This window comes from Camellia sinensis, chromosome 3, assembly GCF_055761805.1.
Source record: "Camellia sinensis isolate YWXY chromosome 3, ASM5576180v1, whole genome shotgun sequence".
NCBI lineage: Eukaryota > Viridiplantae > Streptophyta > Magnoliopsida > Ericales > Theaceae > Camellia > Camellia sinensis.
In genome coordinates, this window is record NC_138963.1 from 197,706,298 (window position 1) to 197,727,171 (window position 20,874).

General features: G+C 38.8%; 1 protein-coding gene across 1 annotated transcript; it reads left to right on the forward strand.

Annotated features, from left to right (window-relative positions):
- The first annotated feature begins 1,556 nt into the window (after nt 1–1,556).
- LOC114297263 (protein FAR1-RELATED SEQUENCE 5-like) lies at nt 1,557–3,257 on the forward strand. Its single transcript, XM_082918748.1, has 2 exons — nt 1,557–2,401; nt 2,861–3,257. The coding sequence occupies exons 1-2, from the start codon at nt 1,557–1,559 to the stop codon at nt 3,255–3,257; spliced, it is 1,242 nt and encodes a 413-aa protein (XP_082774874.1).
- The last annotated feature ends 17,617 nt before the right edge of the window (nt 3,258–20,874 follow it).

Here is a 20,874-nt window from a genome sequence, read left to right on the forward strand (position 1 = left end):
CTACTAATTTGTAATAAATTTCATATATTAAATCTCTTTTACACTCATTTTTATTTTGATATTTCATTATAGGTTAAAATATATATATGTATTACTTATAGCGGAGCGCAACAGTTTCGAATGCAAATTATAAATTTTTACAAATTGATACGAATCAATACAATTTTAACGAATTAAACGATATTTTATACCACACTTATACTGAGTGTGGTCACCTGATTTCACATGACAAGACAAACGACTTTAAGATAAAACCTAGGAGAGTAGTTGCAATGTGGCGTGACTATGGTGAGCATAGTCATGTAGAATAGTTGATGAAGCAGATATTTGAGTTCGCACGTAACAAAAACCCTACACAGCTAGATGTCGACACTATTATTGTATTATCCGAAAGCTATTGCCAAGGCGCTACTACTAATTGAGTCCGGATCCTCTCCAGCCAAAGACTCCCTCCGGTCCTCCGGTCAAGGGCCACGATTTGGCCACGTGGCTTAATGAAGATCTATGGCTCAGATAAAATAAAAAATAAAAAAAATTTGAATTTCATTCATTTCGACCCAGCACAAAGCTTCCCTCCCATTCACGAGTCTGTTTTCCCTCCTCTTTGAAGCTCTTTTTCCCTCCTTCTTCCAAGCTCTGGCGATTGGCGAAGTCGACGGCGAACATCGAGGATGATTGGCGGCGAACATCGACGGTGAACCAAGCTCTGGCGACCCCGCGAACCAGAGCTGCACCTCGTCATCAAACTGAAGGTAATATTTGTTTTCCTTAATTTTTCCCCATATAAGTTTTCTTTACCAGGAACAAAAGATTCAGTGCACAGGTTTGTCATGGCTGGGAAACATTGTTATTGTCTGCAACTACATTGATTTTTCTAACTAGTGAACAATACATAGATGTTTTATTTGTTGTATTCCATGACCAATTTAAACTGTAAAAAGTGTTGGGGGTTGAAACTATGTATAGATATAGCAATACATTTACGACATATACTTAATGCTTATAATTTGCTTTTTAGCTATAACTGAGTGTCTCAAAAATTATTTAGTATCACACACACACACACACACACACACACACACACACACACACACACATATATATATATATATATATATATCTTTATCTTTGTTACGAGATGAGAATATGGGACAACATATTGACTGGAATTTCTCAATCGGACACATTGGATTAAGATTCTTTTTCTCTAGCAAATGGCATTGATATAATGGAAATAGTAAAAGTATTTTGAGATTCTAAGCTTTTATTAGCTTCTATATTTGTTAGAATTTTCCAGTTCATGTTCTATATTAGCTTCTATAAATATAGAGCTCAAATATTTTACCCTACCATGTTCAAACCTGTACTAATTTTTTCAACTTGAAACAATTTACAAGTATACATATTCTTTCTTAAAGCATGTACATGATATTTAGAAAACAAGAGGAAACAGAACATTTTTACCCAAAAAAAAAAAAATTAATCACTTTATTATTGTGTATTGATACTTCTCCCATTTGATTGCCTATACTTTTCAGTTGTGTTTTTATATGGATATGGAACCTGACAATGATTGTGGTTGGAAGCCAAAAGAAGGAATGACCTTTGATTCGGAAGAAGGTGCATACGATTTTTATAATGCATATGGAGGAAGAATGAGATTTAGCACAAGAAGGGAATATTGTAAGAAGAACAAGTTAACAAAACAAATTATTTCTAGAAATTTGGTTTGCAACAAAGAGGGATTTCGGAAGGTTGACAAGCGAGACCCATTGACAAAAACCCCTAGAGCTGAAACTAGGACCGGTTGTGAGGCCCGGCTTTTTGTTATATTGGATGTCAATAGTGGGAAATTTTTTGTGATTGATTTCAAAGAAAAACACAACCATGAACTTGTATGTCTTGATTGTGCCCATATGTTGCCATCGCAAAGAAAGATATCAGATACCCAAGCAATTGAGTTAGACTTAGCCTCAGAGTCTGGTCTTCGTTTAGGGCAGTCTTTTGAACTGATGGGTAGGGAAGCTGGAGGAAGGCAGTCTCTTGGTTTTATGAAATTAGATCAAAAAAATTACTTGAGAACCAAAAGACAAAAAAGTTTAGCATATGGGAAAGTAGGTAATATGTTGCAATACTTTCAACAAAAATCTTTGGAGAATCCATCTTTTTTTTATGCTTTCCAATTAGACTATGAGGAGCAAATAACGAATATGTTTTGGGCCAATGCACAACTGGTCATGGATTATGCCCAATTTGGCGATGTAGTTACATTTGATACTACCTACAAGTTAAATAAAGAGCATAGGCCATTTGCATCTTTTGTGGGATTTAATCATCATAGAGAAACAATTGTTTTTGGTGCTGCGTTGTTATATGATGAGACTGCCGAAACATTTGTATGGTTATGCCAAACTTTTTTAGAGGCTATGTCAAAAAAGGCACCAAAAATTTTGTTTATCAATCAAGATGCTGCAATGGCTAAGGCCATACCCATTGTCATGCCTGACACGAGTCACCGTTTGTGCACTTGGCACTTGATGCAAAATGCATTAAGGCATGGTAATTGTCTCTTTCAAGATAAGCGGGTGAAAGGTGTATTAAATTGATTCATGTTTGATATTGAGGATGAAAATGAATGGGAAATGAAGTGGGGGGAAATGCTTGATACATATGATGCTTATGACAATCATTGGTTGAAGTTGATTTTTGGGGTGAAGGAAAAATGAGGCTAGCCATATGTTAGATCAACATGGGCTGGGGGAATGAGTACAACACAACTTAGTGAATCTTTTAATGCGTTTTAGAAGGATTACATTCGTTCTGATTTTAATTTAAATGAATTCTTCATGCATTTTGAAAGGGTACTTTGTGAGAAGCGGTATAAGGAGTTAGAAGCTGGATATGCTTTATGCCAAAGGTTGCCAAGGGTGAGAGCGCCAATCATAATGTTAAGTCAAATGGGTAATGTGTATACTAAAAATATTTTTGAGGAGTTTCAAGATGAGTATTTTCTTTCGGTTGAATCAGAAATACAAGCAATTGAATACATTGATGGTTGTAGCCTATACACAGTTGTTGATGCTATTGGGAAAAATGCAAGGAAAGTGAAAATGGAGATGGATGGCTCTTTGGCTTGTAGTTGTTCAAAGTTTGAAAGGAAAGGGATTTTGTGCAGTCACTGTTTGAAGGTTATGAGAGAAATATTGAAGTTGAAAGAGATTTTTTTACAATACATTATAAAGAGGTGGACCAAATAAGCAAGAGGAGAAGCTGTGACGGACAAGTTAGGGAATGAGATTCAAGTAGATGTCAAATTCAAACAAGCCTCACGGTATAAGACATTGATGACCGCATTTAGATCAATAGCATGTAGAGCTGCTGAAACTGAGGAAACTTATGATTTTTGTTGTTCACAAGTCGCTGCATTAGGTGCACATGTTGAAAGCAAGATAAGTGCACATTTTTGTCCCGAAAAAGAAGTAAGTATTAATGATCAACCTCAAACCTTGGAAGTGCCTTCTGAAGACAACAATCATGTTGTGCAAATTCCAATAGGATTGAAGAAAAAACATCCAACTAGTAAGGGCAAAAGAAGGATAAAAGGTCCATGTGAGCTGGCATTGCAAGCAAGCTTTAAAAAGAAGTCCCGTGCACAATTTTTGAGTTCTTCAAAACCTGTTGCTGCTCCAACAGTGAGACTTTCTCCATTATTTATTGGAGGAGATGTAAGTATTCATGAAAATGTTACTCTTCTTCATCCTCCTCCTGCTTCCCCTTATCCTCCTCATTCCGTTGCCAAAGGTGGTACAATTCCTCCTCCATTAATATATCCCACATATAATGTGAGTCAGATTTTTAGCCAACTAATTTGTGTTTTGTCAATTAATTTTTCATTTGCATCTTGTTATGAATCGTAATATAATATGAATGAATTGTAGGCAAACAATTTGGCATATTGTGGACAACTAACATTTATGACAATGCTTCAAGGTGGGTATGACATTGGGTTTCAAGATTCTCAAGGCACACAGACAGGTTCTCGGCCAACAAATAATTTGCTGCTATATACTGAGGTACTTTTGATGCTGATTTGGTACTGTTTCTGCTGATCTGGTATTGTTTATGCTGGTTTTTGTGCTGCCGGAATGCTCTTTTTGGTGCTGAATTTGTGTTGTTGAGTTGCTGTATTTTGGTCATTTTTTGGGTGCTGAAATACTGTCATGTTGTGCTGCTGAAATATAGTTTTTGCTGCTGATTTTGTGCTGTTACAATGCTGTCTTTGGTGCTAATTTTGTGCTGCTGTAATGCTGGTTTTAGTTCTGATTTTGTGCTGCTGAAATGCTCTTTTGGTGCTGAATTTGTGTTGTTAAGCTGCTGTATTTTGGTCATTTTTTGGTGCATAAATACTGTCATGTTGTGCTGCTGAAGTATAGTTTTGGTGCTGATTTTTTTTCCAGGGTTTGGATGGCCATGAAGAGGTGGAAGGCACTTCAAATTTCATGCATAGGAGATGCCTCTGAGCTGCTGTATTTAACATTGATGTTGATGTTGAAGTTGAAGTATTTAAAGGTAAAACTTGTTGATGTTGATGGTGAAACTTGTTGAAACTTGTTAAGTATTTAATGTTGATGTTGATGTTGAATGGTGAAACTGGTTGATGTTGATGTGTATGGTGAAACTTGTTGAATGGTGAAACTTGTTGAAACTTGTTAATACTGATTCACAGCATTTGTTGAAACTTGAATGAGTATTAACACTGATTCTTCAAAATAGTGTTAATACTCTGTATAAAATTTATTATCTATCTGTTTACAGCATTTACTGCAGAAGAAATTGAGGCTGCTTGTTTGGTTGCTGTTATATGATCTTTATTTGTCATGATTACGTTCATATATTCGAAAGCAAATTGTCAAGAGGTAAAACTTGGAAGTTAAGTTTTCCTATAGATGGGAATGAATTTAAATTTAGGATTGTTCTTTAAAATCTTTCTAAAAAATTTAAAAATTCCCCCAGTTCATCTTCTGTATATAACCAGCATCAATAGAAATTGTTGTAATGCTTATGAATTACCAAATATAATTTTGCATCACAACATCAATATAAATTGTTGTACTGATTGTCAATCCCCAAATAGAATTTCTCATCACATCATATTAGAATTTAAAGGAAAAAACAAAAGGTGCAAATATGGTTCCCATGAACCAACTTATCCGTGAAGAATAAGTTGCTGAAAAAGCCTCCAAGGCGAATCAGGCCAGTGAATGGGATCAACTACCTGAACAGAAGATATGGTTCCCATGAACCAACTTATCCGTGAAGAATCCTCATTCACAAGCAGGTCACAAGCCATTACATTCAACTCTTAAGCAAATAAATCATTGCCACTTCATCAAACAAAAAAAGCCATTACATTCATTACCACTTGAACAAAATGGTAGTGGCCCACCATACATTACATACACATTCAACGTACATTACAAGTCATAATTATACTACCTTACATTACATACACATTCAACTTACAGTACAAGTCATACTCATACTACCTTACATTACATACACTATTTCAAATACACTAGAATCACAACTACCAACAACAACAAAACAAAAAAAGCAAAGGTGTAATTCAATTTTTCACCAACTCTTTCAACCACCATTGCCAAGTCTCTATATTGTTTCCTACTCTTCATAGTCATGTCTTTGAGCTCTCCATTCACGATAATTACTTCTCTAAAAGTAGACAAGACTTCCATGCATTTTTCAAGAATATCATTATTGACCACCTTCAAATTATGCTGCATATGTGGAGGGATCCACCACTAAAAGAAGTTACAACCATTCGAATAATTGGGGCATACAAAATAAAGGCAATTTGGATTATCCGTTGACTGAGAAATCTTAATCATAGCTTTTTTACCACATCGACAATTGCGGTTTTCGAATCTGACTTCATGCATGTTGTCCACACTTGCATTTGTGCTTGACATTGACATTGACCTAAAAAAAATTATCAAAAGGATAAATGTTTTAGGTCATGAACTCTTATCAAAAGGATACTATTATTTTAGTTAAAGTATAAATGTTCTGATGTAAGATGAATATCTTCTAGTCTCTCATGTTTACAAAATGAAATCATCATTTGTAAAAGGTTAAAAATAATGTATATATCATATTCTCAACTATTGTAATAGTTTCATTGGACTAAGAAGTTGTATAGCGATCCCGGTTGTCCCTTTACTGTTCTGTTGTATTCCGAACTCGGTTCCGCGGAGTTGGTAGTTGTATCTATCTTGTTGTCGTCCTTTAATTCCATTTGTTTGAGTTTTAGGATGTGTTAGGCATGTTTCGAACAGGTGGGTTGAACCTTGGTCTAAAATCTTGTTGCCACGTTTTTGGTCGTTCCGCTCGAGCAGGCCTTGTTGCGCTCGAGCGGAGATTGCACGCTCCCAGTATTTTGGTGCTCTGCAGAACTTCTGCAAGCATGTTTTTCACACTCGAGCGGGTTTCTTTACGCTCGAGCGGTAGCGCTCGAGTGGGTACTCTGGCGCTTGAGCGGGTAGTACTTCTTGGTGTAAGTTCTGGGTGGGAGAAATCTACGCTCGAGCGGACTGGTTTTCGCGCTCGAGCGGATGTACTTTATTCTTGTGTCTTGGCGCTCGAGCGGGCCTTCTTGCGCTCGAGCGTACCTAGTTTTTTGTTCTTGACGCTCGAGCGTTGTGTTCTCCGCTCGAGCGGGAATGTCGTATATCAGTTGGCAGCTGGGCATTTTAAAATCACTTTTTACATTCTCTTTCTCTCTCTTACTTTCTAAAAAGACATTTTGAGAGCTCCTCTCTCTAGAAGCTCCCTTCTCTTTAGGGTTTGATCTAGTTAGAGTGCTTTCCTTCCTTCAGCCTTTGTAAGAGTTGGGTTGATCGTCGAGGGCTACGTTTTGATCCGAGAATATTGAGTTTTGGAGCACGTTGAGTTTCTTCATCTTCTTTCCTTGAGCTCCGAATTTGAGGTAGGGATTCCTACTCACTACTATGGGCTTTGACCTAGATTTTTAGACATTTTGTTAAATGGTTGACTTGGGGACTTACGATTTCAAAAAGTATAAATGGGGTTTCTTGTCATTTTGATTCTTAAATATGTATTTTGGGTTTCAAAATGGTGTTATTGAGGTTGGTTGTTGATATATTGACCATTGGGTCAATATTGGGAAGTGGGGTAGGAAAACCCTAATTGGTTATATAAATTAATTAGTATGATTAATTTGGAAAAATTGTGGCTATATGGAATTGAGTTGGAAATAATGAAATTGGTTCATTATACGGTAGAATAGTGGAGTTAGATTTATTAATCGCTCACTTTTGAAAATATTGATACTTTATCTGTTAGAGCTTTTATTATCTGTTTAGAAATAATTGCTTGGGCTACCGGTGGAGGGTAGTTTTGATTGTTGTAGACAATGCATGATGATTAGGCAAACTAAAACTAATCAATTGGGCATGTCATAGTGTATGACGGTTGATGGAATACATTCACGTTATGTATTGATTGATTGTGTAAATGACCTATGTGTATATACGTTGTGTGTGTGGGAGGAGATAGGGGATGTACTCCACGATTTAGGGGAAGATAGGGGATGGACCTCTAAACCGGATGTTGTTTGGGAGGAGATAGGGGATGGACTCCACTAATACAACTCATATGCTTGTCAGTTAATGTGTTGATACAACTCATATGCTTATCTTTGGAAGTGTTGATATAGCTAATATGCATATCTGTTGAAATGTGGATACAACTTGTATGTTTATCTGTTGAAATGTTGATACAACTAGTATGTTTATCTATTGTAAATGGGAAATGTCTAATATGAGTCATTGTCTCATATAAGTGGTTGGCCAGGTTCTGAGCCGTTGATGTAAATTGTGAAATTGATAAGAAATAGAAACTGTAATGAAACATGAACGTAGTGGTCATGAAATGGAAATGGGTTATGAATTGATTTATGGAAATTGAACATTTATCAATTGCTAATGTCTTAGTTATTGGTCATACTGTGTTTAGCATATTTCTACTGGGCGTTGGCTCACCCTATATGGGACATTATTTTCAGGTACAGGTAGTATGCCACCTCCAAGGACATAGCTTGGATGATGATGAGAGTTGAAGACTCTTTTTGTTTATTTTGTTTGTATTACATGTACATCAAGCCAAGGGCTTATTTTGTATAGAGTTAGTACTCTTTTTTTGTGTAACCAGGTGTTGACTTGGAAAGCTGTAAGCCCATAGGACATTTGCTTTTGTTGTTAACATGTAATACAGTTGTAAGAATTACTCTGATGAATAGAAATGGTTGGTTCTTTTATATCAATGCATGTCTTAAGTGATGGGTTTTATGTTTTTTTTTTTAGGGCGTTACAACTTGGTATCAGAGCGTACCGGGTTCGAATACTTTGGGTACGTGGGAAGTGATTAGGATCACAATGGTTTGTCTCGCTTGATAGAGACTTAGATGTAGTGTTATGTGCTTATATGATAACATGTTTATGTGACTATGTGGGTATGGGATGTAGTTTCTAGGATGTTGATTGGATCCTTGGGTTTCTGGGAGTCTTGTTGGAAAAGCACTTGATCAATGCTGTTTCTAACCGGAACTCTAGTAACACCTCGGGACTATCATTATCCAGAAATGAAATTCGTAATTGCTTATGTGATTATGTGCTTATGTGGAGTGAATTATAGTTGTCCATGCATTAGGACGTGAGTGTTATAGCTTCGGCACATTTGTGAATGTGCTAATGGTCTTGGTTACCTTTATTAGGATGTCAGGACGAGGACGTGGTAGGCATGGGAGGCGTAGTAGGCAGGAGATGCCTTTACCAGATGATATTCCGGCACAGCAGGAGGGAGTTGGTCAGGCCAATGTGGCCGAGCCAGCGGGTCAGCAGGCTATGAGTGCCTTGGCCCGAGAGATAGCAGGAGCTTTGGGTATTCTCAGAGCAGGGAATCAGAATCAGGCCCACGTAGCTGAGGCAGGGCCTTCCTTCTTGAAAAGGGAATTCTTCCTGTCCAATCCGGACGAGTTTGTTGGGGATCCGAAGGAGCCACTTAAGGCTGACGAGTGGTTGGAACAGATGGAGAAGACGTTTGAGATGCTTGGCATCGAGGACGGGGCTTTAAAGGTGACCTTGGCATCCTTTCAACTGAAGGGAGATGCGGGTCAGTGGTGGAAATACGAGAAGAGCAGTGTTGGTGGTGCATAGGAGGCTTTTGTGAATACCTTCCAGGAGAAGTTTTTATCTTCAGCTGCTAGGGAGAAGTTGATGGAGCAGTTTTGCCAGCTTAAACAGCAGGGCTTGTCAGTGGCCGAGTTTGAGGCTACTTTTACTAGTCTGTCCAGGTTTGCACCTGAACTTGTGGCGTCCGAGGAACGCCGTTGTTTAGAGTTTGAGCGGAAGTTGAGGCGTGGACTCAAGTTGAGGGTTGGAGGGTCCTTTATCCGAGAGTACAGACGTTTAGTTGATGCTGGAGCTCATATGGAGATTATGATGCAGGAGGAAGATGAGGGGCAGAGAGGCTCCAAGAGGAGCCAAGATGGTCAGGGTGACGGCAGGAGACAGAGGGGTTCTAACCCTCAACAGTCTCAGGGTGGTTTGGCTAGATTGACCTTTTCAATGCCGAGTGCGGGCTCTGGGAGAGGTAGTCAGGGAGGCTTGACTTGTTTTGCGTGTGGCCAGCTGGGTCACAAGTCTTCGGTTTGCCCGTAGAAGGGAGGGGGTCAGCGAGCTACTTTTTCTTCAGCTAGACCTCAGGGCCAGAGTCAGGGCAGGGGCCAGCCTTTGTCTTGCTATCAGTGTGGTTAGCCTGGGCACCTGAAGAGGTATTGCCCACAGTTGAGTGCTACTTCAAGAGCGTCTGGTTCTAGGCAGACGTGGAGTTATCAGCCAGCTCAGTCTGTGCAGGCCTCGAGGGCCAATCCGGGAGCTTCGTCATCCCAATCAGTGCAGCAGTCTTTTGCTCCTAGAGGTGAGCAGGTAGATCAGGGGCCTACAGGGTGCGTATATGATGTTACCGCGCAGGACCTGGTATCGGCTCCATCAGTAGTGAGAGGTACCTTTCTGTTTTGTAACTCGGTTACTAGTGTATTGATTGATACGGGTGCATCCCATTCTTTTGTGTCTGCTGCATTTGCATCTGTTTTGGAATTGGAGTTGGTACAGTTAGCATCTCCTATCTGTGTAGTATCGCCTATTGGTGGTGAGTTGATCTTGAAACAAGGTGTTAGAGGTTATGATATAGAGGTCGCCGATTATAGGCTTCCTTTTCCTTTTGTTGTCATGCCCATGAAGGGTTTTGATGTTATTTTGGGTATGGACTGGCTATCGTCATACCGGGCTGTTATTGATTGCTACCGCCAGAGGGTTACGGTTTGTACCTTGAGCGAGGAGTGTTTCCATTTCTTGGGGGATCGGGTTGGTAGTGTGTTGCCACCGATGTATGATCCGCGAGGGCAGAATAAGCTTAGTGGTCTACTTGCCAGCTTTATGAGTGGTGAGTGTGATGAGACCCAGATCGTATTGCCAAGGGTGGTTTGTGAGCATTCAGATTTTTTCCCGAGGATCTCGTTAGTTTACCACCCCACCGAGAGATAGAGTTCTCTATTGATTTAGTGACCGGCACAGCGCCGATTTCTATGGCACCTTATCGTTTTGCCCCAGCCGAGTTGAGTGAGTTGAAGATTCAGCTCCAGGAATTGCTAGATAAGGGTTTTGTTCGCCCTAGTGTTTCGCCGTGGGGAGCACCGGCCCTCTTTGCTAAAAAGAAAGATGGTGCCTTGAGATTGTGTATCGACTACCGAAAGTTGAATCGGGCTATGGTTAAGAATAAGTACCCTATGCCCCGTATAGATGATTTGTTCGACCAGTTGAAGGGTTCCAGTTGCTTCTCTAAGATAGACTTGAGGTCAGGTTACCACCAGTTGAGGGTCAGGGAGGAGGATATTCCTAAGACGGCATTCCGTACGCAGTATGGCCATTATGAGTTTCTGGTGATGCCATTCGGGCTTACCAATGCACCGGCAGTCTTTATGGACTTGATGAACCGGATCTTCCAGGAATTCTTAGATCGATTTGTGGTCGTTTTTGTGGACGACATTCTTATCTATTCGTCTTCTGAGGAGGAGCACGAGGAACACTTGAGAGTGGTGCTTGAGTTGCTTAGAGCCCAAAGGCTGTATGCCAAGTTTGGAAAGTGTGAGTTCTGGCTAGGAGATGTCAAATTCTTAGGCCATGTGGTATCTGAGGAAGGGGTGTCTGTTGATACATCCAAGGTAGAGGCAGTGCAAGATTGGGCACAGCCTAAGAGTGTATTTGAGATCCGCAGTTTTCTGGGATTAGTTGGGTATTACCGTCGGTTTGTGAAAGATTTTTCCAGGTTAGCTTCGCCGTTGACGAGATTGACACGAAAATGGGTCAAGTTTGTGTGGAGTGAGACTTGCGAAAAGTCGTTCCAGGAGTTGAAAGTTAGGTTGACCACCGCTCCGGTTTTGATTATTCTGGAGAGAGGATTGGGTCATGCAGTCTATTGTGATGCCTCACGAGAGGGTTTGGGTTGTGTGTTGATGCAAGAGGGGAAAGTGGTAGCTTATGGCTCACGTCAGTTGAAAATACACGAGAAGAATTACCCTACACACGACTTAGAGTTAGCAGCAGTGATCTTCGCCTTGAAGATTTGGAGGCACTACCTTTATGGTGAGAGGTTCGAGGTGTTCTCGGACCACAAAAGTTTGAAGTATCTTTTTACACAGAGAGACTTGAATTTGAGGCAGAGAAGGTGGATGGAGTTCATTGAGGACTATGATTTTGAGTTGTACTATCACCCGGGAAAGGCCAATGTTGTGGCCGATGCCCTTAGTAGGAAATCCATTAGTGATGTAGCTTGTATAGCCATCCGGGAATGAGAGATGTTGGGTACACCTGGTGAGTTTGAATTGCTTTTGGGCGAATCTGTTGAGGCTGCGGCCTTGTTTTCTATTGTTGTGCAGCCAACACTTGTCACACGAGTGTTAAAGGCACAGAGAGGTGACCTCGAGGTAGAGTCCCTCCGAGAGAAGATCTCCAGTGGAAAGGTTGAGAAGGGTTTGACGGCGTATCCCGACCAGAGTGTGAGATACCGAGACCGTTTGTTTGTATCGGAGTCTTGCCGAGAGGAAGTACTCCGAGAGTTCCATCATTCACGCCTTGCGGTGCATCTGGGGGGCACTAAGATGCATCGGGATTTGGGTCGCCAGTTTTGGTGGCGGGGTATGAAGAAAGATGTGGCTGTTTTCGTGTCTAGGTGCCTTACTTGTCAACAAGTGAAAGCCGAGCATCAGAGGCCAGCGAGTTTGTTGCAACCCTTGCCTATTGCCGAGTAGAAGTGGGAGCATGTCACTGTGGACTTCGTTGTAGGTCTTCCGAGGACTCAGCAGAGTAGTGATGCTATTTGGGTGGTTGTAGACCTGTTGACTAAGTCGACGCACTTCATTCCTATGCGCGTGAGAGATTCGATAGATCATCTCGCCGACTTGTATATTCGGGACATAGTGAGATTGCACGGGATCCCAGTGACGATCGTATTAGATAGAGATCCTCGTTTTACTGCTAGGTTGTGGCAGAGTTTGCAGAGTGCCTTGGGCACTAAGTTGACCTTTAGTACGGCTTATCACCCTCAGACTGACGGGCAGTTTGAGCGTACTATTCAGATCCTTGAGGATATGCTTCGAGGTTGTGTCCTTAACTTTAGTGAGACGTGGGAGAGGCACTTGCCCTTGGTGGAGTTTGCCTACAACAACAGTTTTCAGTCTAGCATCGGTATGGCACCGTGTGAGGCCTTGTATGGCTGACCGTGTAAGTCTCCAGTGTGTTGGGCCGAGGTGGGTGATGGACCTTTGTTGGGTCCGGAATTGGTTAGGGAGACGACGGAGAAAGTTGAGCTTATCCGTAGGAGGCTTGTTACAGCCCAAAGTCGCCAAAAGAGTTATGCCGACTGTAGGAGGAGGCCTTTGGCATTTGAGGTAGGTGATCATGTCTTCTTGAAAATATCACCTAAGCGAGGTTTGGGAAGAGTGGGAAGTTATCCCCCTCGGTTTATCGGTCCCTTTGAGATCCTTGAGAGGATTGAGGAGGTCGCTTATCGTTTAGCTTTACCACCGCAGTTGTCCGGAGTGCATGACGTGTTTCATGTGAGTATGCTTCGGAAGTATGAGTCGGATCCGTCCCATGTGTTAGATTGGACCGACTTAGAGGTTGATGAGGATGCCTCGTATGAGGAGAGACTAGTTCGGGTCTTGGATAGGCGAGATTAAGTCCTGCGTGGCAAGACCATTCCTTTGGTAAAGGTTTTGTGGAAACATCATGGAGTGGAGGAAGCCACTTGGGAACGTGAGTTGGAAGTCCGCGAGAAATATTCGGACTTGTTTGTTGATGTGTAACCATGTATTGGCAATTTTGTAATATCGTTGAGCTTTAAGAACATTATACGTGTCTTAAGTTGTAAAACATTGTGAATGTTTTGGTTAATGGAAATTTGTTATAACATTGCATATGTTCAATATATTGTGGAAATGCAGGCATGATGTTAATGTTGCATGTATTATGGAATTATGGAAAATGAGTTGAAATTGGTAAATTTCAAAGGAATGCATGTTGATAATGCAGGTTGTTATGTGTAATGTGAAATGCCTCTTGAAAAGAGATGAGATGACCGGTAATGGGTCAGATTGTTTAATATTATGTTGTAATATTGTTGAGAATGGAGAAAACCTGTTTTTAAAAAAACTTGTGTTTAATTTCGGGGGCGAAATTCTTTAAGGGGGGGAGGTTATAGCGATCCCGGTTGTCCCTTTATTGTTCTGTTGTATTCCGGACTTGGTTCCGTGGAGTTGGTAGTTGTATCTATCTTGTTGTCGTCCTTTAATTCTATTTGTTTGAGTTTTAGGATGTGTTGGGCATGTTTCAAACAGGTGGGTTGAACCTTGGTCTAAAATCTTGTTGCTAGGTTTTTGGTCGTTCCGCTCGAGCGGGCCTTGTTACGCTCGAGCGGAGATTGCATGCTCCTAGTATTTTGGTGCTCTGCAGAACTTCTACAAGCATGTTTTTCACGCTCGAGCGGGTTTCTTTACGCTCGAGCGGGTACTTTGGCGCTCGAGCGGGTAGTACTTCTTGGTGTAAGTTCTGGGAGGGGGAAATCTACGCTTGAGCGGACTGGTTTTCGCGCTCGAGCGGATGTACTTTATTCTTGTGTCTTGGCGCTCGAGCAGGCCTTCTTGCGTTCGAGCGTACCTAGTTTTTTGTTCTTGACGCTCGAGCGTTGTGTTCTCCGCTCAAGCGGGAATGTCGTATATCAGTTGGCAGCTGGGCATTTTAAAATCACTTTTTACATTCTCTCTCTCTCTCTCTTACTTTCTAAAAAGACATTTTGAGAGCTCCTCTCTCTAGAAACTCCCTTCTCTCTAGGGTTTGATCTAGTTAGAGTGTTTCCCTTCCTTTCGACCTTTGTAAGAGTTGGGTTGATCGTCGAGGGCTACGTTTTGATCCGAGAATATTGAGTTTTGGAGCACGTTGAGTTTCTTCATCTTCTTTCCTTGAGCTCCGAATTTGAGGTATGGATTCCTACTCACTGCTATGGGCTTTGACCGAGATTTTTGAGCATTTTGTTAAATGGTTGATTTTGGGACTTAGGGTTTCAAAAAGTATAAATGGGGTTTCTTGTCATTTTGATTCTTAAATATGTATTTTGGGTTTCAAAATGGTGTTATTGAGGTTGGTTATTGTTATATTGACCATTGGGTCAATATTGGAAAGTGGGGTAGGAAAACCCTAATTGGTTATATAAATTAATTAGTATGATTAATTTGGGAAAATTGTGGCCATATGGAATTGAGTTGGAAATAATGAAATTGGTTCATTATACGGTAGAATAGTGGAGTTAGATTTATTAATCGCTCACTTTTAAAAACATTGATACTTTATCTGTTGGAGCTTTTATTATCTGTTTAGAAATAATTGCTTGGGCTACCGGTGGAGGGTAGTTTTGATTGTTGTAGACAATGCATGATGATTAGGCAAACTAAAACTAATCAATTGGACATATCATAGAGTATGACGGTTGATAGAATACATTCACATTATGTATTGATTGATTGTGTAAATGACCTATGTGTATATACGTTGTGTGTGTGGGAGGAGATAGGAGATGTACTCCACGGTTTAGGGGAAGATAGGGGATAGACCTCTAAACTGGATGTTGTTTGGGAGGAGATAGGGGATGGAGTCCACTGATACAGCTCATATGCTTGTCAGTTAATGTGTTGATACAACTCATATGCTTATCTTTGGAAGTGTTGATATAGCTAGCATGCATATCTGTTGAAATGTGGATACAACTTGTATGCTTATCTGTTGAAATGTTGATACAACTAGTATGTTTATCTATTGTAAATGGGAAATGTCTAATATGAGTCACTGTCTCATATAAGTGGTTGGCTAGGTTCTGAGCCATTGATGTAAATTGTGAAATTGATAAGAAATGGAAACTGTAATGAAACATGAACATAGTGGTCATGAAATGGAAATGGGTTATGAATTGATTTATGGAAATTGAACATTTATCAATTGCTAATGTCTTAGTTATTGCTCATATTGTGTTTAGCATATTTCTACTGGGCGTTGGCTCACCCTATATGGGACATTATTTTCAGGTACAGGTAGTATGCCACCTCCAAGGACATAGCTTGGATGATGATGAGAGTTGAAGACTCTTTTTGTTTATTTTGTTTGTATTACATGTACATCAAGCCAAGGGCTTATTTTGTATACAGTTAGTACTCTTCTTTTATCTAACCAGGTGTTGACTTGGAAAGCTGTAAGCCCATAGGGCATTTGCTTTTGTTGTTAACATGTAATACAGTTGTAAGAATTACTCTGATGAATAGAAATGGTTGGTTTCTTTTATATCAATGCATGTCTTAAGTGATGGGTTTTATGTATTTTTTTTGAGGGCGTTACAAGTTGGTATATAATACTAGATAGTCATCTCTCCTAATCTAATACTACAAGTTGGTATTTAATATATCTCTCCTAATCTAATACTAGATAGTCATCAAGTGTCTCCTTAATATTCTTCATTAAAAAACAGTGTCTTGGTGAGCCTGGAATATGATATGGAGGCATGTCCTTAACTTGTTCACTCATCATAATCAAGATGTAAATAATTAGTTTAGGAAACAAAATTAAACATATATTCTCTGTAACAATGAAACAAGAATAGTATATGATTGAAACTATGCCCAAAACAGGAAACATGAAGGCTACTTTGGAAACTAAAAAAACATTTTATAATTATTGATAAAATGCACAAATATATGAAGAACTATGCTTATGTTAGGAATTAGGATAGAAGAAATAGTCCCAAAGTCCACTAAAAAGCACATTTGGGGCAAAATTTAGTCAATAGGAACAAAGTAAGAGAACTAGATAGATAACAGAGCATCCAATAGAAACAACCAAAAAACTATTAGTTTTTAAGCACAGTTTTCACACCATCAAGCAAATCAAATACTCTTCGTTTTGAAGAGAGAATGAAACAAACTATTTAAGATGAGAATGAAACAAACTATTCTTTTTTACTTAAATTACTCTCTTGTTTTAATTCATTTATCATTTCATAAAAAGATTGCTACATGATCTTTAATACACAGTTCAGTGGGAACATAATCCTCCAAGTCAAATATGCATTGCCATCTCTTTCACTAATTTGAAGATCAAATAAATCAACAATTATAAGGCAGTTCAAACAACTAAGAACTGGCCAATCCACAATCAAAGCAGACATTTAACCTAAAATGGAGGTCGAAGGACGGGAGATTTTTTATGGTGCTTCAGATTTTTTTCAATCTAAACAGACATTTAACTAAAATGGTGCTTCAGATTTTTTCAATATCACTAAACATTTCAACCTAAAATGGTGGTCTCTCCATCTCAGATTTCCTTCATCTCTGGTGCTTCAGATTTTTTCAATCTAAACAGACATCAACAATTTTTTGAGGTCATGGTGCTTCAGATTTTTTCAATCTAAACAGAAATCAACAATTTTTTTTTTTTTTACCTTTAACTATGGTTCACAGCTCAACTCGCAGTCCAAATGTTCAGAGTAAGACAGAGGGAGAGAGGGAGAGCCCACCGATGTTCGCTGCCGACTTTGATTCGCCGTCGTCGGTCACGACATGCTGTCGCCGTTCACCGAAGCTGAAGAAATTCAAATTTTTTTGTGGTTGTGTGGCTGTGTTGAGGGAAGCTTTGTGCTGGGTCGAAATGAACGAAATTCAAATTTTTTATTTTTATTTTTATTTTTATTTTATCTGAGTCGTAGATCTTCATTAAGCCACGTGGCCAAATCGTGGCCCTTGACCGGAGGACCAGAGGGAGTCTTTGGCTGGACCCAAAAAAAAAGGCGCTACTACTGTTTTGTCCAGACGATGTATTACTATTTGAAGCGTGAGGAATAATCTAGTAATAGTAATTACCAATGTTGTGATTTGTTTGAAGTATTTTATATCATCGTGATTAGAGTAGAACGGGAAGGGTTTGCCTTATCTTAAATTGGTTATTTTAATTTGAAAGAGTGCTTACAATTCTGGTGATTAGCATTGTTCACTTTATAAGACTCGTTAAATAGAATATTTATACACACTACAAAAAATTAAGGTTTTAGAGACCAAAATTTAGAGATAAAATTATTTTTTAGGGACCAAATATTTTTGTTGGGAAAAGTGTAATTATATTTTTAGCAATGAAAATTAGACATTAGTGATGAATTATTATCCTTTTGGGACCAAATTTGTCTAAAAAATAAATCATTTTGAGACCAAATTATTTTATCTCTAAAAGTCTATTTATTAGTGACATTTCAAAATTTTGTCGTTAAAAGCTTTGTTTTTGATTTTTCAGGATGACTTTTTAGCAATTATTCTCATGACGATAGAGATTGGTCCCTAAATGTTTTTTGCAATTTTGGTCTCTAAAGCTCTTATATATTGTAGTGACAAAAAATCAAGATGATCGGATAACAATAGCTATATATTAAATTTGTATTACAAAAATATATGACTATTCTTGAAATTATATTTGCCATATATTTTTGTAAAACAAATATGATTTAAACATATAGCTACCGATATCTGATCATTTTGATTTTTTTGCTAAATATTTTATTCAACCAATCTTACAAAGTGGATGGTTTAGATCACCGAAATCAATCTCAAAATGGGCTTATCAAGCCCAAACATTCTCTCAAATTGAGATGCAACTTAAAAAAATTAAACCCATATGAGAATTATTGTAAAGTCGACATCAAAGTCTTAATCCTATCAATTACTAAAAATCTTTAGAGTAAATTATACTAACCTCTGGTGATATAAAAATGGCTCGCGGCCCGAGCCCAGCTTGAGACCTTGGGCCTAGGCCTAGGTTGTCATTTTGAAATCCGACCTCGGCCCATCGGCCCACTCAAGGCCCCACTCAAAGCCCCAAGCTGAGGCCTGGTTTCATTTTTAGTAGAAAAAAATAAAATTTTAATAAAACAAATAGAAAATAAATAAAAATAAATGTTCAGGACCACCTAGGACCGACCCGCTCAAGGCCTGAATATCCCCAGGGCCTGGGCCTAATTTTCTAGCCCGTGGTCTGGCTCAAATTTTGGTAGGAGCCTGTGCGGCCCGACATAGGCCGAGTCGGGCCAAATTAACACCCCTACTGGCCTCTCTTGAAATTTAAAAAAAAATACAATAAGTTTTGATATAATTAAGTTGATCTTTTTTTTAGTAAGGTTAAAAAGATCAAAACTAATGCAGATGTATGGAGACATAAAGATGCACAATGTAAATATATATTTCAATATAAAAGAAATGACAATATCATTTTTTTATTCATACAACTAACAAATTTTTGATAAAAATGGAGCTAAATATTATATGAATTAAAACCTTAAGGTAGTTTAGTGTAATTATATTAAGGATTAATTATTTAAAAGTCCTAATGATAGTAGGTGTGGTAGCTCAAGTCCTGTGCAATAGTTTTTGGACACACAAGTCCCATTTTGGAATGCAATTGACGTTCATGCCCTTTTGAATCTAATGGATTACAGATGCAACTTCAGAGAAAGAAGGGGATTTGGAACGTCCCTAAGAAATTTTACGAGTAGGAGGAGGAGCAGAGTCTGCATCTTCATGGATCTTTTTCAAATGATGATCGTTTGGATTATCCGAAGGTTTTTAAGTTGGAAGTTTGTGATGCCTTAACCTTTTACACTTTCGTTTCGATCTATTCTCTTCCTTGATCACTTCAATTTGCAGCACTTTGTGTATGTGTGTGTGTAACTCTAGCCCTTAAAATGTTTGATTGCTCAATTTCAGGGTTCAGAACAGACTATATTAAATCGACTAAAGAGATAGGTCAGGAGATCTGGTTTGTAGGTAAGAACTGAGATATTCTCAATTCCAAAACTGAGAATGTTCTCAATTTAAAATTGAGAATGATTTCAGATTGCAAAAATATCCAGTAAAATTGAGAAATTTTTCAATTTTTTTTGGTGTTAAAACTGAGAATATTATCATTTTTCAGTTTTAGACTGATAATATTCTCAATTTTAAAACTAGAAAAAATTGAGAAATTTCTAAGTTTTACACGACCATTTTTTATGAAAATTTCTTAGTTTTTGCACACCCATTGAAAATCGCACGGTGAGAATGAACTACCTCTTTCAGGGAAGAAGAGATCTTGGAGGTGTAGTTTAATGTGATCAAGTCCCACTCATTTAAAGTACAAACCCAGTTGAACCTAGAATCATCATTTTTCACCAAGCTCTCGTAGTCACCAATGGCGGATGATGAGGGATTGTGTCTAAAACCACATCATCTATGATGAGGATGAACTTAGGATGTTGTATATTTGGTGGGTACAAAGAGAGAGCTTCGAGGACTAGTGAAGATGAGCTTTGATTTGGCATGGTAGAGGAGAACGAAGATGGTGTGGGAGTCGAGGCATGTGTTGACGATGTGATAGATAAGGAGAGAACCAAAGTTAAAAAGCTTGGGCTCCATTTTTTTATATGTGAGAGAGAGAGTCTGAAACTAAAAAAAGAGAGAGAAGGGGATGTTTGGTTGTTATTATTGGGGAGTGGCTATAAAAGTAAGAGAGAGAGAATAAACACAACAACTTACTTTCACACCAAGCATGCAATAAGACATCTGGCAGTGATGAAGTATGCCTTAGAAGGGTAAATTAAGGGTAAATTGGTCTATTAAAAATTAATGGGACTTGAAGGAGCAAATAATCTTATTTAGAACTTAATGGATTATAAGTTCACAATATGGGACTTGTATGTAAATGCCCCTTATATTAAACTTGCACAACTTATTATATCTCAATAGAGATTGGTGTAATTTTCCTAAATATTTAGTATTTAGAGATTAAAAATAACATAGTCGAGTAAAATTTTAAAAATAATTCATATATTCAAATATTTCAACAATTTATAGTTTTAGTTTTTTTGACCTTATTTTTTTAGTTCTAAAAAAGAGCACTTGGTACATAAATTAAATTTTGGATTTTTCTTATCCAAAGGTCCATATTCCAAAATATTCGTCCATAAGAATAAGTTCCTACAAAATGACCAAAGTACCCCTGTATATACATGGTATACGGTGGGAACAAACCAAACACACTCTATTCCTTTCTCTCTAATCTCTTCTTCATCTGTGACAGGTTCGAGCTAGGGTTCCTCGTTCCTATCGCCGAGCCCCTCTGCTTCGCTGGTTGTAGCAGTGGCAGAGTTCTTTCTTCTCACGAC

What these genes read in the sequence shown, in the direction of transcription:
- LOC114297263 (XM_082918748.1), top strand. Translation starts at nt 1,557, where the DNA reads ATGGAACCTGACAATGATTGTGGTTGGAAGCCAAAAGAAGGAATGACC. An exon ending in ACTGCCGAAACATTTGTATG is followed by an intron (nt 2,402 to 2,860) that starts GTTATGCCAAAC and finishes GCATTTTGAAAG; the next exon opens with GGTACTTTGTGAGAAGCGGT.